The sequence below is a fragment of the Carcharhinus amblyrhynchos genome, chromosome 17, assembly GCF_965287045.1.
Source record: "Carcharhinus amblyrhynchos chromosome 17, sCarAmb.v2.hapA, whole genome shotgun sequence".
Lineage (NCBI taxonomy): Eukaryota > Metazoa > Chordata > Chondrichthyes > Carcharhiniformes > Carcharhinidae > Carcharhinus > Carcharhinus amblyrhynchos.
In genome coordinates this window covers 35,907,789-35,926,055 of record NC_137340.1, presented here as the reverse complement: position 1 = coordinate 35,926,055, position 18,267 = coordinate 35,907,789, and the positions used below count along the sequence as shown (strand labels likewise).

Sequence of the window (18,267 nt, the reverse complement as noted above, 5' to 3'; positions counted from 1 at the left end):
CGGACCTGGATGTAATGTATCCCAGCCTGCTATAAAAGCACAGGAGGATAGCAGATATTCTGACCATCCTTTTCCAATGCTTTCTGGCTGTAGGTGTGGAGGTGGAGGGCTGCTAATGTTGTACCATCTTTTAGAGAGGGGAGAAGTGGCACAGTGGTTAGAACTGCTGCCTCACAGCTCCAAGGACCTGGGTTTGATTCCCAACTTAAGTCACTGTCTGTGTGGAGTTTGCAGGTTCTCTCCGCGTGTGCTTGGGTTTCATCTGGCTGCTCTGGTTTCCTCCCACAGTCCAAAGATGTGCAGGTTAGGTGCATTGGACATGCAAAATTACCCCTTAGTGACCCGGGATGCACAAATTGGAGGGATTAACAGGGCAAATATGTGGCATCACAGGGATAGGGCCTGAGTGGGATTGTTGCTGGTGTAGACTCGATGGGCTGAATGGCCTCCTTCTGCATTGTAGGGTTTCTATGATACTGTAGGGTTTCCAAAGGGGACAATACTGTAGGGATTCCAAAAGGACCAAAGGGGTCATAAGAGGCCAGTCAGCCGAACATTGATGGTGGGTAGATTATTGGAGATTATTAGAAAGACACAGATTAATCAAAGCGATTCAGTATAGATCTGCTAAGGGAAGATCATGCCTGACTAATATGATTAAAATTTTTGAGGTGGTCTAAAGAAAGGTCAGTGAGAATAGCACATTTGATGTAGTCCATACAGATTCTAGCAGGATTTTTAATAAGGTTCCCACATTGCAGACTGATCAGAAACTGAAAGTCCATGGCAGCCAAGGCGAAGTGCAATTTGGATCTGAAAATTGGTGCAGTGGCAGGAAGCAATCCTTAATTGTCCTGGGAACCTGTCTCCATGCCACTTAATGGGTGCCTTTGTGACAATCTCAATCACTGTTCCCCCCTGTGGATGGGGGAAGTTTCGGGTTCTGGAAACTGACTTTGCTTTCCCATTCCTGGTGGGAAAATGCAGCCCACTATATTCATGCATGTGAAAGATGTAGGTCTGTGTCTATTTTAGTATTTTTCAAAAGCAATTGTTGAGGAGCCACAGGTTTTATTGTGGATACACCATTTTAGCACATGGACAATCTCTAATAGAAAATGCCACACACAGTACAGGTAAATGTGCTTAACGGGTATATATATTTAACAAGTTTGTGCAAAACCTAGTGAAATCACTTTCACTAAAGTTTGGAAATCCGGCATTTTCTCATTGGATGCAGTAGTTTTCATGCAGCGTGAAGGTTTTTGTTCAACAATTACGAGCTATACTTTGACTTCATCAGAAAATGTTGACTTGCAAATGAGCCAGACTTGCCTTCCCTCCATTCAGTATGAGCTGGAGATACCAGCATTGGACAGGGGTGGGCACAGTAAGAAGTCTCACAACACTGGGTTAAAGTCCAACAGCTTTATTTGGAATCACAAACTTTCAGAGTGCTGCTGCTTCATCAGGTGAGAGCAGCAGTCTGAAAGCTCATGATTCCAAATAAAGCTGTTGGACTTTAACCCGATGTTGTGAGACTTCTTACTATGCCCATTCAGTATGGATGCTGCTTGCCATTAAGTGCTCTCTTGGAGCTTCTCAATATTATTTGTCTTGGTTATGTCCATTGATCCAGCTAATCCACAACCACCGCGCCCATGTTTCCATGGTGCTGCAGACCAGAGTGTTCACTCAGGTTACACAGTTCACCAGTAAAGCATTAAAAAACACAAAAAATGTACACAATTTAAAAAGGACATCCGGTCTCTCTGCTTTGCATCTTACCATTTTGTCAACAAATACACAAAAAAGTTAAAGTATGCTCGCAGATACCTTACGAATGTGAGTGTTGCGATCACCTGACCCACAATGGGTTTTTTTTTAATTTACTAATCACAAATGCAGTTACCCACATACGTTAAGTGGCTAATTTACAATATAACCCTGGTCTAATTATTATAATCTTTGTCTACCTTTACGTAGAGTACATGATGTAGTAACTGATCTACAGTAACTGGCAAAGTATAATTGTCTGTTGAGACGTTTTAAAGGCTAATTCTGCTCCCCTCTTGTTGTGGTAGCCACAGTCCACAGATTTCACACAGTACGACAGCTACAGCGATGTAAGCGATGGTGTCAGAGGTAGGAATGCCTTTTCGTCTTGTGTTTCCATGCATATCTGTCCAGCTTATAAAACACATTTAAATTCCTCTCTCAGAAAATAGTTCAAGTGCCATGACTGACTCCAAACTTCTTTGTGAGTTTTGTTAAATCGCTCGGAATGTAGATTGTCTGATTTATTTAGAAAGTATAAGGAAGTAATGCAAGTATCAGATCCATCTAATATGAAACTATATATGAAAAAAAAGGGCAGCACAGCGACACAGTAGTTACCTCTGCTGCCTCTCCAGGTTCAATTCCGGCTGTGGGTGATTCTCTGGGCCGCACTCGTCCCAAGCCTGAAAATCCTGCCTGAGGTCAACAGACCTTTGTGTGTCTGCCCCCTACAAGAATCGTAGCAGACGGGTTGGGAAAATTCTGGTCTCTGTGTGGAATTTGCATGTTCTCCCTGTGTCTGCGTGAATTTCCTCTGGGTGCTGTGGTTCCCTCCCACAATCCAAAGATGTACACATTAGGTGGATTGGCCATACTAAATTGCCCCTTAGTGTTCCGAGATGTCTAGGTTAGAAGGATTAGCCACGATAAAGGTGTGGGGCTATGAGGATAGGGTGGGGGACAGAACCTGCGTAAAACACTGTCAGAGTGTTGGTGCAGACTTGATGAGCCAAACAGCTTCAATCTGCGCTGTTGGGATTGAACATAGAACACTACAGCACAAACAGGCCCTTCGGTCCACAAGTTGCGCCGATCACATCAATACCGACCAATCCATAGACCTATCTATAACCCCCAGTCCCATTAAGTCCCATATACTCATCCAGAAATCTTTTAAAAGACCCCAGCAAGTTCGCCTCCACCACCACTGACGGCAGCCGATTCCATTCACTCACCACCCTCTGAGTGAAAAACTTACCCCTAACATCACCTCTGTACTTGCTTCCCTGCACCTTAAATCTGTGTCCTCTCGTAGCAACCATTTCAACCCGGGGAAATAGCCTCTGAGAATCCACTCTATCTATTCCTCTCAACATTTTATAAACCTCTATCAGGTCGCCTCTCAACCTTCGTCTCTCCAGGGAGAAGAGTCCCAGCTCCCTCAAACTATCTTCATAAGGCATACCTCCCAATCCAGGCAACATCCTTGTAAATCTCCTCTGCACCCTTTCAATAGCTTCTACGTCCTTCCTATAGTGAGGCGACCAGAACTGCGCACAGTACTCCAAGTACTGTGTGATTGTGTGATATTGGGATTGAAACTCCTTCCACTACACTGCTAGCATATAATGAGTTATGTTTCGTAAACCACCAGAGGATCTAGGATCAGGACAAGGTCAAGTTGTTTCAATAATTCTGGCACATCTTTAGTACTGACCAGGGTGCGGAGATAGGAATATGCAATGTTTGGGCGTTTCATGCATGAGCAGCTGTTAGGCTAGAAGGAAAAACTGATTCAAAATTATCAAAAAACAGTACTCCTGGTGTTCCACGATCAGGCATAAAAGACCAGCTTAATAGCAGTCCTTTCTTAGCTTAACTTTTTTCTCTTATGTTAATTTGCCCCTTCCTTTGAGGCCTATTTAATTTCAGGGTGTTGTTCAGGCTTGAAGTCCAGCTTGGACCTCACTTCCTCAGCTTTTTTGACCTGAACATGTTGACATGTTTGGTTGCTCAAGGCGAAGGGGCTGGAGAAAGTGAGAGTTTCAATGGGTGACACCATTTAACCAGCCCTAACTGCTGGGCCTCCTCATAAATATCATGGTAGATGATGATTTATTTATCTGTCTGCCCTGGGTCTCTACCCCTGTTAAAGCTGACCTGGTTAAGTATGCACCTGGGAAAATGATAGGTAATTCTAAGGCTAAGTAAATAGGGACAGGATTAACTATCTCCTGGGGCTTGCTATGAGGCAGGAGGGATGTTACCTGAAAGACAGGAACCCACCAGGAAAGAAACACTTCCCAGTTTTTACTGTTATTTTGCTTTCTGGGAAGGCAGGGTTGATTACGGTCAATTGAGAAGTGAATTTTGTTTGGGGTATGGTATGATTTATACATCAACATTCCCTCAAAATTCAGAAGGTATGCTAAAATCTAAGAGGGTTTTGGGGGGAAAAGGTACAAAAATCTGAGGTCATGTACCAACCGACTCAAGAACAGCTTCTTCCCTGCTGTTGAAAGGACCTACCTCGTATCATATTGATCTTGCTCTATACCCTAGCTATGACTGTAACATTACATTCTGCACTCTCTCCTTTCCTTCTCTTTGAATGGTGTGCTTTGTCTGTGTTGCACAAAAGGAACAATTCTTTCCACTGTATACTAATACATGTGACAATAATAAATCAAATCAAATCAAAAGAAGTGGCCTTGACAGGGCTGAATAGTCATTTCCTATTCCATACTTTGTCAGCACCTGAAGGAACTGTGCCCAGAATTTAGACTGATACCCAATTACTTACTGCCTTCACTCCAACTTTTCAAGAAAGTACTTGGTGCTGTCCTGGATGTCCAAATCCCACCATCCAAACAGCATGCTGAGCCTCATATTGTCCAGATGAAAACGTTATTATTATGTTTTCTGTAACAAATGGATTTCATTAATAATCCTGGTCTTCATATCGATTCTTACTGACTTATAAAATCCTATTGTTTAGGCTGTGATTCCCTCTGGATTTTAGCATTGCCTTTTTAAAGTTTGTTGCTCGTGACTTGCAAGGGATAAAACTGAAAGAACATTTATTCCTGAAGCTGTAGTTATAATTCCACAGAATGCCCCTTGTAAGGCTCCGAGTTCCCTTTTAATGAATACAATTTGACATTGCCACCTAGCAGCCGGAAGCAGAATATACTCTGGCCACTGCTCAGTGTTGCAGGAACCCTGAAGAAGAATAAAACCGAATTAGGATTTCTGTTTTTAGTTGCTATTCAGTGGATCGTGTTTGCTGAATTATGTTCAGCTGTGAGTAATTCATGCCGGGTGGGGGAGGTTGGGCAGGACAGTTGCAGGGGTGTAGGGGTGAGGGGGTGTTGGTGGAGGGGATTTTGTTGCTCCGTGCCAGCGTATTTGCAGGCTGGGGTGTGGGGGATATGCAAAATAGAACTGGTGACTAGCCCACTGCCTTCCCACCCACCCTTGAGCTGTTGCCATTAACACAGTGGGTGAGTTATGGAGACCGGTAGGGTGACACAGTAGTTAGCACTGTTGCCTCACAGTGTTAAGGACCCAGCTTTGATTCTGGCCTTGGGTCACTATCTGTGTGGAGTTTGCATGTTCTCCCAGTGTCTGTGTGGGTTTCCTCCCACAGTCCAAAGATGTGTAGGTTAGATGGATTAGCCAAGGTTCTGAGACATGGTAAGTGGAGGGGGTATGGGCCTGGGTGGGATGCTCTTTCGGAGAGTTGCAGACTCGATGGGCCAGATGACCTCCTTGCACACTGTAGGGATTCTGTGGTATTCCATGGTAAAGCATCAGCCAGAGAGTACACCTGCCAACCTACTCTTAGGTCCCTAATTAATGGGCTGTTAAGAGCCTCATTCTCTCTTTGCTACCATAATATCGTAGATGGAGAAAGATAGAAAGTCCACTCTTTCAAACTCTCAAGGTAAAGGATGGGAAAGAGAAAGCTGGCTTTGGAAAGGATCCAGAGGAGGTTCACAAGAAAGATCCCTGGAATGAAGAGCTTATGTGAGGGATGGTTGAGGACTCTGGGTCTGTACTCATTGGAGTTTAAAAGAACAAGGGGGGATCTCATTGGAACTTACAGGTTACTGCGAGGCCTGGATAAAGTGGATGTTGAGAGAATGTTTCCACTAGTAGGAAAAACTAGAACCAGAGGGCAAAACCTCAGACTAAAGTGACGATCCTTTAAAACAGAGATGAGGAGGAATTTCTTCAGCCAGAGAGTGGTGAATCTGTGGAAGCCAGATCATTGAGTGTCTTTAAGACAGATAGGTTCTTGATTAATAAGGGGATCAGGGGTGATGGGGAAAATGCAGGAGAATGGGGATGAGAAAAATATCAGCCATGATTGAATGGTAGAGCAGACTTAGTGGGCCAAGTGGCCTAATTTTGTTCCTGTGTTTTATGGAAGGAAGGAAGGGTTGGACCTCCATTTTGGAGGAGGGAAGGAACCCTGTGCACCTACCCCAAGATGGTATCCCCCACTTTGTGTCTCCATCCCGAACCTTCAGAACCTCACCCCTCATGCCACTCCCCCAATTTCTGATTCCTCCTAGACCAAAGACCCAGACTTGTCTCTAAGTCCTGCATCCATGTCCTTCCTTCTTCAGACTCCTACTGAGTTCCGATGCTACTGGAACTACTCAGCTGCTAGCCTGTCAGATTGGCTCATTGTTCTCGTAAGTGGGACTTGCATTCCATAAGTGGAAGAAGTTCAGTTCAGTTAATTAAAGCTGCCTCTAATGTATTATCGCTGTGGGGCTGTCTTTCATAAAATTGGCCAGCCAAGACCAATATTTCTACTATTAGTCAATCATTATGCAGCCGCCACTTCCTATCATCAACATAAGATTTACCCCAAGGTCAAATAACCTAACGGTACTCATCTGGACGCACACATGGACTCATTGAGCTCTTTGAAAACAAGTGTGCATTTGCATAATCCATTTCTTTGTTTGTTATATTGATAAGGGTGTTAAACTGTTCAGTTTTGTTGGGCTAATATCTCCATTAAGCAATAAGTAGAGGGATTTCATGTGTGTTAATTAATCAGATCTGAAACAACCCCCCATGGGAGAGGAGGGAAAGGAGAACGGTGCAAAACTAAAATGAGATCCAGCATTGTTCAAACGACTTTCCAGTTAATAAACACAAGTTTATTTTCAGAACAGTTATAACCTTCAGGCTGAACAAACATATCTAATTCTTACTTTACTACATGACAAGTTGATAAACTGACGTGATTATGGCTGATCCAATTTTATTATAGAGGCACATTTTCTTCTAGAGTAGAAATGATAAGAGTTTTATCAAAATGACTTCAGCATAGATAGGGTTGACAGCTCAGTAAAGTTGGAGCACTTAGATCTGAACCACATGGCCCTTGTCCTGCAAGCCTTCTGGGACTCAGAATCCTTTATAGTCCTTGATCTGACTGGGTGGCAAGAGTAAGTGTTGCTAAGCTGGTGTGGCTTTCTTATCCTTGCTGTAGACTGTTGCTTGGATATAGAGCAGCATTGATAATGATTGTGGCAGGAACGTCCGTTGCCAACACCCATCCGATTACAGATGGAGACACCTAAAGCAACAAATAGATCCTTGTTAGCAGAAGAGTTAGCCTAATATATTAATGCATTCATTTGTACATTTTCATCAAGGTAATTAGAGAAAAGAATAATAACGTATATAAAGTGTGCACCAGAGTAATAATTTTCCTTTTCTTTTTTTTCAGAAACGCTGGTATGTTGGTGTCATTAGAAATGACAAAAATACGTTGACCGCAAAAGGGAAAGATGAACCTTTTACATGCCTTAATGTTTCTCAATGACATTATTTTCTGAATATTAAAGTGATGTATGATCTAATATGATAAATCCGACTTTAAATCTAGAAATTATTCTAGAATGTGTTGTAATGATTTTAGCCTAGTTTTCTTGCAATGAAATCCAAGCATTGCTATATTCAATTGGAGTTTTTAGTTTAGATGAGGAAAAAACAATGAATAATTTTTAATTAAAATGTACTAAGCATTAGTCAGCTGTACAATCAGAATATGTAGCTATTTTTGATTGTTGTAGATGTTGTAACTGAACCAGAATTTTAATGTTTTATTTGAGTGATGAAATGGAATGTCTACTTCGTAGAAACTAAGCGAGGAAAGGAGTAAAGCTTGAGTATATCAGTCTAATTATTAATTTTTTTCCTTGAATTGACATTCTAAAATGCACACAGTCAGTACAGTTCTTAAAAATACATGTCATAATGTTTAAATTTTCTTTTGAAACTTTGGATTTTACCCAATAGTTTTGTTCACACATTTTGCTACTCTTAGAAACAAAAACTGTAACAGTAGACCAGCTGACCATCCGTGTAATGTCTGGTGTCTGGGGGTGGGGAGGAATTTCCCCATCCCAGCCGTCACAGGAATCGTAGCGGGCTGGACATGGACTATGCAAAGGTCTGTTGACCTTGGGCAGGATCTTTAAGAAGTTAAAGTTTAAAGTTTATTTATTAGTCACAAGTAGGCTGACATTCACACTGTAATGAAGTTACTGTGAAAATCCCCTAGTCTCCACATTCTAGTGCCTGTTTGGGTACACTGAGGGAGAATTTAACATGGCCAATAAGAACATAAGAAATAGGAGCAGGGGTAGGCCATCTAGCTCTTCGAGCCTGCCCTGCCACTCAATAAGATCATGGCTGATCTGAAGTGGATCAGTTCCACTTTGCCGCTTCCTCCCCTGTCTATCAAAAACCTATCTACCCATGACTTGAATATATTCTGCGAGGTAGCCTTCACCTCTTCAACGAGCAGAGAATTCCAGAGATTCACCACCCTTTGAGTGAAGAAGTTCCTCCTCAACTCTGATCTAAACTGCAGCCCCCTCCCCCCACCATATCTTGAGGCTGTGCCCTCTAGTCCTGCTATCCTTTCTAAGCGGGAAGAATCTCTCTACCTCTACCGTATCCATCCCTTTCATTATCTTATACACCAATGCATCTAACCTGCACATCTTTGGACTTTCCAGTCTTGGGGTGAGTGCGGAGGAAAAATTCCGCCCCTAGTGTCCAGTATTAAAGTGAATAATGGTGCGAAGGGTAGCCTATTTGATGGACAACAGGGAATCATGTGAACTAACATCATCATATTTTGATCAGCATTTCTGAAAAAGAATCTCACTTTGTCCCTTTTGGAGTTTCGTACAATTGAAGAGAACATTTTTTTGATGTCAATGTAAATCATAATGGAGGCTTGCTGGCAATAACCAAGGGGTTCAACTGCAGCATTTATACTGCAGTTGCAGAAAGTTGCAAAACAGCTTCAGTTCGCAGTGGTGATGCTGTTCTACTGTAACAGTTCTGATAGTACCATTTCCATTAGTAAATACAACAAGGCGTCAGTTAATCTTTCAACACTGTACCTGATTTGAAAGACTGAAGACCATATAGTATAATTCTTTTATTTTTGTTCTGTTTCAAGTAAGTAAGAATACTGTGTTACCTGTATTTCTTTTGGAATGTTTATCTTACATCACATGCACTTTAATTCCCTAAAATTTAGTGTAATTCCATGTCAATGTAGTGGCGCATGCATTATGGGCTTTGTAACTGACATATCCTCATTATTTCTCTCTGCCTCTCACAGCCCTCGCAAGAGGGAACTGCGCAAGGAACAAGGATGGACAGGGGAGTTTCAATGCCTAACATGCTGGAGCCAAAGGCAAGTCTACGGAGATCAGCTTTCACTGGAATTATGGACTAATAAAATATGAAGAAATAAGAGCTAACTGCATACGATGAGAATAACCAAAGTAAACAGAAAATTCAAACAGTATTTCCCAGACAAATTGGCCTATTTCCATATTTTTATCAGTGCTGTTTTTGAGTCAGCCACTGTTAGGTATACAAGAGTGACTGGGATCATTTTCCATCCTGGTTTCAGTCCTTCCTGTGGAGAATGTGTATAGCCCCTGCTTAGACCCTCTCCTGATAGCATAGGCAAGATTGCAAACTTAAAATGCTTTTGCCAGTTAGCCCACATCCTCCCATTGTGTTAGTACATCATTGCATTGAACCACCGTGTCACCCTTTCTAGTGGTAAGTGTGCGAGACCTGTGCATCATTTTTAGAAATAGTCATTAATTTTACCTTCACACGACCAGGGAATGAATGGGAACAAACTGGTTTGAAAGGGGAGAAAACCTGTTGAAAATAGATCTGTAAGCAAATAAATGTAAAGTTGGCATGGGATGATGACCTGTTAATTTAATGGGTCTAAGCTTATCTCCTATTAGAATCATACAATCCCTACAGTGCAGAAGGAGGTCATTTGGCCCATCGAGTCTGCACCAATCACAATCCCATCCAGGCCCAATACCCATAACCCCATCCATTTACCCTAGCTAGTCCCCCTGACACTAAGTGGCAATTTAGCATGGCCAATCCACCTAACCCACACATCTTTGGATTGTGGAAGGAAACTGGAGTATCAGGAGGAAACCCATGCAAACGCAGGGAGAATGTGCAAACTCCACACAGACAGTGACCCAAGCTGGGAATCGAACCCAGATCCCTGGGGCTGTGAGGCAGAATTCTGTGCCATTATGCTGCCCCAACTAGTATACTAGTAAACAACTAGTATAGAGTCTGAATCAAAACCGGGAATCTCCCTAAAATGACAAAATATTGTGGATCCTGGAAATCTGAAATGAAAATAGGAAGCACTAGAAAAACTCAACAGGTCTGGCAGAATATGTGAATACAGCAGCAGAGTTAATGGCTGGAATTCTCTGGCCATTCACACCAGTGAGATTCTCCAGTTCTGTTGCAGTGAATGGAGATTTAGTTGAGCGCCAAATTCTCTGACCTTGCTTTCAGCAGCGGTGGGGTGTGAACGACTGGAGAATTCTGGCCAAAGATTCGAGTCATATTTGACTCTTATGTTAATTATTAATGCAGCCCAGGTTATCTTACTTGGATTTTGCATAAACTGTTCTTTTTAAACTACTAAATTCCAAAACAGAATGGAGTTGGAGGTTGAGAAGATTAATTAATCAGTATTTTTACCTGGATATAATGCCCATATGATTCACCTTACCATGGACTTTGAGAATGGGACAGGCCAAAGAAAGCCATCATCTTACAGAGTTTCCTTAAAATATTCCTGAACCTCACGGATGCGTCAACTTGAAAAAATCTGGGAGAGAGAGAAAGGGAGAGCAGAAAGATGGCAGCAGTTAGTCCTGCACCTTAAACAGAGAATATGAAGGCCCCGTCCGCCACCACATGAAATGAGGATGGGGTCTTATGCTCAGTTTGAAGAGATCTTGTTTGTGAGGATTAAAACAAGATTAGAAGATTTGCTTAGTTTAGTTCAAGGGAAAAATCTCCACTTCGTTCCTCATCTTGAAAGTCAATTTTCAATTACCATGCTGGGAAAGGAAAAGAAAGGAAGCAAGCCCACCAGAGCCAAGAATCACTTTGGACTGGTTCCTGGAAAATGTAGAGTCCACTTCAGAGACAGAGTAAAGTATAACCATGGAAGGATTTTTTTTCAAAATTAAGTGGGGGATCATTTCTGTAGTTTAGAATATCAGTTGTCTATTGAATAGTATTTAGATAATGTTGTTTTTCATTTGTTTATTAGAATAAAATCTTTTTGTGTAACCCTTCCACTTAGCCACTGGAAATTTGAGCATCTTTTTAGAAATCATTAGTCTCCCTCAGGATCACAACGGTATTATATCTTATAGATTATAATGAGAAGGTCTGAAAAAGATGCTTTTTTGCATGTCCATAATTGGAGATGAGTAAACGATATTGAATCTTTTTTTTTCTCACTGCAAAGATTTACCCTTATCACGTGCTTTCGGTGACCAACAGGGGACGCAGCAAATTACCAAGAGATGTAGACAGAACAAGACTGGAGGTGAGAGCACAGTCTGCTCAGCTACCACGGGGGCCCACAGCCTATTGCAACCTCCCCCCCCCACCCCCCGACCTGCCTGGAATGACTGACCTCCCAACCATGGCCAGCCCCGATCATCCCACTACCCCCCCCCCGACCAACAATGCCTAATGCAGAGTGCCAGTGAGTTCCCTCCTGCCAACCAACTGGCCACTCCCAGTCTGTCCTGCCCCCCAGCAGGCTGTTTTTCCCCCTATGGCCCTGCCCTTTGGGCACCTAATTGGCAGTGCCAGTGTGCCACGCTGGCACTGCCTGGCTGGCACTGCCCAAGTGGCACCCCCTTGCCTTCAACCTCTCCAGGGACCATCAGTGGCCTCCAGTTCTATGGGCAAGACCATCACAACCCCTCCCTGTTGCTAGGGACCAGTTGTGATTCTTGCTGGAGGGAACCTCTCCTGGCGAGGGTACAGAGGCAGTGAGCCCAGATGATACTGTACCATGCTCATTAATTCTGTGCCTAATACATTTAAATGGAAATAGGCACAAGGCTGACCTCGCCGGATACCAATCGTGAGAGGTGAGAAATCGGATGAAAACCTGATTTCTTGGCTCTCCCATGATCTTACCAACTCATCCCACCCATCAGCCAACGGGGCATGATGGTAAGATTTCCCTCTCTGACTTTCAAGCATGCTGCCACCTGGATGCAAAAAACTTTTGTCACTGGAGTCTGTTAAGGAGGAATAAAAGGTAGTACAGCGCAAGCAGTTGATGCTGCTTTATGTCTTCAGCTCACATCGGGGTGAGGTACTAAGCATTCAATCTCACAAAGAAAAGTGAATGTGAGATGCTTACACAGAAACCCTCTGTATCAGTTTAATTGCCATTTGAATTATGTTAGGGATTAGGCTTCTTTACCGTAATTGGATAATCATCGCAAATAGGAATCATTCTTCATTCAAACATTCTGATATCAATCCTTAGCTTGTTCCCACAATTATAATTTAACTGAAAGTAGTACTCTGGATTAACCTCTTCGGGCTCTGCTGACTAACTTGTCCTCTCTCCTCTGCTTCCTCTCCCGTATTATTGCCTCCTAACTCAGTCCTCTGACACTGTGTAAATCTCATTGTTTTGGCAGCATGATATGTCTCGATGACCAAAACTGATCGGAATACTCAAAATGCACTCTTACCAGATAAAGTGACATTGGCATAGGGATTAGCACCCAGTTAGTCAGTGACTTGGGAGGGAATGATGGCAAAAGCATACTAGCTACAAAACTACAAAGGGTTATGAATGTAGCCCAACCCATCACACAACCAACCTCCCGTCCAATCACTCTGTCCACACTTCCCATTGCCTCGGGAAAGCAGCCAGTATAATCAAGGACCCCACTTCCATTGGGAAAAGTCTGAGAACACCTACCAACTAACACAAGAACAGCTTCTTCGCTGCACCAGACTTTTGAATGGACCTTTCCCTACACCCTAGCTACGACTACACTACATTCTGCACTCTCTCCTTTCCTTCTCTATGTATGGTATGCTTTGTCTGTATAGCACGCAAGACACAATGCTTTTCACTGTATGCCAATAAATTAAATCAAAATTAACAAAGGGAAAAAGTCCCTAATTCTAGATAAATAAATGCGATTTCAGCATTGTTGGATTGCATTACAAATAAACAATAATAACTGATTAATTCTTTTCTTTATGCTTTGCTCCTTTAGCGTCATCTGGCCCCTGAAGTTTTTTACCAGATATTTAATATGACTAACCAGGAGTTCGACAGGTTACCACTTTGGAAACGCAATGAGCTGAAGAAGAAAGCTCGCCTCTTCTGAACCCCACAATGCATGTTGGAAATGGGCAACTTGCAGTGGCTCAATATCAATGTAATATCCTGTGGGAAAGGTGTTCCGGAAGTTAACAAAAATCAAACCTCTGAAAAATACCTGTGCTGCAGCAGATAACCAGTGTGAGGTTTGAGAAATTGATACCCACGTAAAATTTGCCAGGATTCTGACCTGAGGATTCTCGTGTGATTTCACTCAATAAAATGAACCACAATAATATCATCTCTCTTTAAACCATAAATTGCTCGAATCTTTCTAGAACTATAATAGATTGGATATTGTAATGAGTTGGACAACTTTATTTTTCTTTTCTAATTAACTTGGATACTCTGCTTTGGAAACAGTTTTAAAATATTTAGCCATACGACTCTAAGCAAAGTGCAGCAACCAGTGTTCTCTGCCTTTCACTGTGAAAGCATGGGTTTGTGGAAGTGGGGTGGGGTGGGGTGGGGGGGGGTGCGCGCGGGGGAGACAAGGGAATTAATTTGAAGCTGGTTTGTATAAAGTTATGCTTTGGACTTTATTGCTTGAAACCTTTTACACTGTGTGCTGTAGTTGAAAAGAGTGTATGTACAGCTGCTCTACACAATAGTCATATCAGAGAAAAATATACAAAGAGAAATGAAGAAACCTTCTTCAAAGTCAGCAGCTCAGCTTAGTGAAGGAATGGTAAAATATCTAGCTTCATCGCAGGCATTAATGTGTTACTTCATTCATTTGTATTGAAAACAAAACAAAGAATGGTGGAGTTATTGCCCAGGTATTTTGTGTGAGTATCACATTTGTTACTTGTGTCTGTACTTGCCTTAATGTTATGAATTGTCACTTGCAAGACTTCCTTAGTACCAGGTCAACCCCATTTTATTTGGCGTATTTGGGATGTTAACAGAGTTATAAAATGACAATTTCATACGCATATATCCCAAGCTTTGAATTAGTGGACCTCTTTTTCATATCATTCCCAGCCGATCAGTAGTTAATAGCCTAGAAATTACACTGTGACAGATTATCTTAGATTGGGGTTGTATGCAATTATTCTGCACACTGTTTTAATCAAGGAAGTTACCACAGGTTACTGCCTCTATTAAAATAGTGCATAAAGTGATTGATACAATACTGTCACATCGTATAATTTCTACACTAACATATTTCCACACTATATAAAAAAATAATTTTACACCATGTATGAAAATGAGACAAAGATGCTGCAGTGTGCCTGCCAAAGATCTGGTTTGAAATGATTCTGAATGGGTAGAAAATTTAATCCAGTTTGCTTAGGAAAAATGCTATTTGTTTATTTGCATAAAACATAGCATAGGTTCAGCTGAAACCAGGTGTAAAATATATGTAACTTTAAACTAAATTTTAAACAAGCTACAGAATATGATAGGGTAAGTGGCACAACAGGCAAATAACTTTTCCTGTGTTCCAAATAGTTTATTTCCATTTAAATTAATTTTGTCTGCCCATCCCCTTTAAAGGTTTTTAACCATATTCCTTTCAATGAGCAAATATATAAAGGGAGAGCAAAGAGTCCCTTATAGCTATGTAAGCTCACCTTGTTAGCAATGATGGTGAGTTTGCAGTCAGCTTATAGAACTGGACACTATTTTAAATCTTTGAAGTAAATCCAAAAATTCTCACTGCACTGAAAGGTTATACTTTCTTGTTATTATGAAGGATAAAATGCAATTATAAAGCAATTAAAATGAACAGTGGATAATACCCCACATGCCTGAACTTAGACAATGTTATAATTTTTCACCCAAACACTTAATTAGCATTTTTAATTTATCGGCAGGTTCTTATTGTCGAACTGGACTGCATTTTCGAAAACTGATGTGGTTTATATGCTCTGGTTTAGCCCTTTCTCCATCAGAGTGTGGCTTTCTGCTGGATGTATGGAATTAACCCCTCCTGCAGATAAAGCAAATTCTTAACATTTGCATAAATGCACTATGATTTCCTCTCATACCACATCCAGATACAAATTTGTATCTAACCGTTATAGATGTCAGTGCACCAAATCTGGAAGAATGATAAATGCTGCAAATACGCAGTGGGTGATTTGACATCCAGAAGTGAGAGACTGTTTTAAATGCTATCCTAGTTCAGAATGATAAAACCCACTTAAACATTAATCTTCCTCTGTCGGGTGCTAATCACCCCACCATGTATTTCCAGCACACTTAGATTTATAAGGGCTGATTTTCCTCCCACTGCTCCCCTGAAGTGTGCCCAGCCTGACATGATTTGATCCTGTCTGGGTGCAAATCGGCGATTCAAACTCCCTGCTCACACTCCCAGCAGCACATTGCACCTGGAGTGAGGAGAGGAAAGTTGAATTTCTGCTAGAAAGGCCTAGAAATTGTGAAAGTTGGACACCATTCAGTTCCTCCCGCCTCAATTGCGTAGAATTGTCATGCATAAGTACTCCAACCCCTTACACTCCTCAGGAAATACCCAACTGAATGCCTTGGCAATGCAAATGGGGTGCGAATATTTGGTAATACAGATCTCCTGAGAACCTAGTTGTTTCCAGGGTACAAAGCATAGGAAAGTAAGCCTCAAACAGCGGCCCCTGTGTCCTGAAAACCATTTATGGATATGTGCGTGATTTTGATAATGGGAGTTTATGTTACTGTTAACCTGAGAGTATATTTCTTAAAATCAACAAGCATTGCACCTGCCTGATGTTATTTTATGGACGCTTGGCAGAGTTTAGCGCTTTCTCTGATTTGTTGGAGCCAGTATACAAGGTTAACAAAAGCTTAATGCAGGTTGTCTCTGGAATTGCAAGTTCAGTTCTGTTCTGTCCACACTAGCATTCTGATTTCATGAAATATTTAGCTTTTAAAATAATAAGCAGTGATGGAATTTATGTTGGAAAGACGTATGATACCACTGGAGCAGCCAAGGGTGGGAAATGTGGCCAGCTATAATTACATATTTTAAAAGTTAAATTTCAGTCTATCAAAGAATGCCATTAATAAAACAATGTTGTTTGTGTTTTATTTATTGTCTTCCCTCTTTAACTTAGTTAAGCTTGTATTCTGTATGAACAAAAATGCGATGAATCAGGTTGACAATCCATTTTCATGTTGCACGGTGAATGTGCTCAGTGTTCTGCAACCAACATAATAATGTCGGAGTCATGCTTATTGTTTCAAGTCTCTGGGGCATGCCTTGTATGTGGTTGCTTGGTAATAGTTAATGAACAGCTAATATGTGTTGTGCAATACGGAGCAAATATAGAAGTAAATTCATAAAGATCTTCAAGCACCAGACTGAGTCTTTTGGTTAAACTGGACTTTACTTTTAGTGTTCTCATAAAATGTAGCAACTGGCATTTTAACGAACGGTTCTGTTTAAGATCAAAACACTCAAAACACTTCCCTAATACAAGTAAACATGTTACGTAGACTGTACAGCAAAGAAACGCACTGTTTAGCTCCACCAGTCTGTGTCTGTGCTCCACCTGAGCCTCCTCCCACCCTACTTCATCTAGCCCTATCAGCAGTCTCTATTTACATTTTATTTTAAGAATGCAAGGGAATCATTTCTAATATCCTGTGCAGTGCCCGGTGAGGGGGAGCTGATCGATTTTGTACAGACTAAGTTCCAAGGACCACAGTGTTGTGAGAGGCACTGTAGGGGCCATGAGACGTCAAAGCAACTTAAAAATTGCACTGAAGTTATTAGAGCTTTATGATTGGTAACTATGGCTGTGAATCTAAACACATGTGACTGAAATAAACTGCACCAGGTAATTAATTGCAGAACAAACTGAAAATGATCAGTAATAAAAGGCAGATTTCAGGGTGAGATTTTTGACTTTCCAAAGCCCATCACTGGAGTTACATATGCCTGAAACTGATAGAGTGCAATACACAAGTGTAGCCTATTTAACTTTAGTTCATTTAAAAATATTGTTTAATAAATGAACCTCAGTCTTTTGAAATGAACTAGAATGTCAAGGCTGTAAAAAAAAACGTTGTAAGCGTCCGTCTAATATAAATTAATTTTCTTTGGAGTCTCGGTACGCCATCCCAGATTTGGTCAAAAGGCCATGTTGAAGATCTGCTCAGAGCCCAAGGGGAACTTCCTCAGTTGTTCAACATAACTCCCTCTTCCATTCTACTTTGCCCTCTGTGACCTCCATTCTAGTGCCTTCTCACAGCTATGCTACCAAGACTATTAACTCAGCAATAGTCAGAATTTAACTGGGCCAAACCCAACATGGGAAGGCATAGATTGACTAAAATGTAACCAGTGTAATTGTCTGCAGTAATTTGTCATTACTTTGATAAAACTGGTTTGATGTCTTTGGAACTGTTGTGAAAAATTCAAATGAAATAGTGGCTGGCTTTGCCATTTATATGACTATATTTAAAAAGAAAAAAAAGTGATCAAGAGACAGGTTTATGGAAGCAATAACTGCCTCGTTCCTACATTCAATTTCATTCCTAACAAGTTTCAAAGTGAAATTTTTCAATTGTAATTTTTCCAAATTAAACAATTTGCACTTCTTCTTCAGTCCACTGAGAAGTTGGACCTGCTTCCAAACTTCTGCCAACAGCTCCTTCAATCCCACTGGGAGATGTCCCAGTCTGTGTTTGGCATTCCCTTTTCAAAACCTTTTGCCGTGGGAACAACCATCGAGGAGATCAAACCTGCATTCTTCCATTCAGTATTACTG

The 18,267-nt window shown here is 41.4% G+C and overlaps 1 protein-coding gene across 10 annotated transcripts in view; it reads left to right on the top strand.

Annotated features, from left to right (window-relative positions):
• The window catches only part of ablim1b (actin binding LIM protein 1b), a 385,473-nt gene extending 371,454 nt beyond the window's left edge, over positions 1-14,019 (top strand). For 2 of the 10 annotated variants that reach the window (XM_080205817.1, XM_080205826.1), the window contains 2 exons: positions 2,085-2,145; positions 6,360-6,527. In XM_080205817.1, the coding sequence (XP_080061943.1) occupies positions 2,085-2,145; positions 6,360-6,424 (126 nt within the window). In that variant the 3' untranslated portion in view covers positions 6,425-6,527. Of the gene's footprint in view, positions 1-2,084; positions 2,152-6,359; positions 6,539-9,446; positions 9,524-11,650; positions 11,732-13,442 lie in introns of those variants that run through there. The other 8 variants (XM_080205827.1, XM_080205823.1, XM_080205821.1 and 5 more) reach the window with 8 other exon arrangements.
• The last annotated feature ends 4,248 nt before the right edge of the window (positions 14,020-18,267 follow it).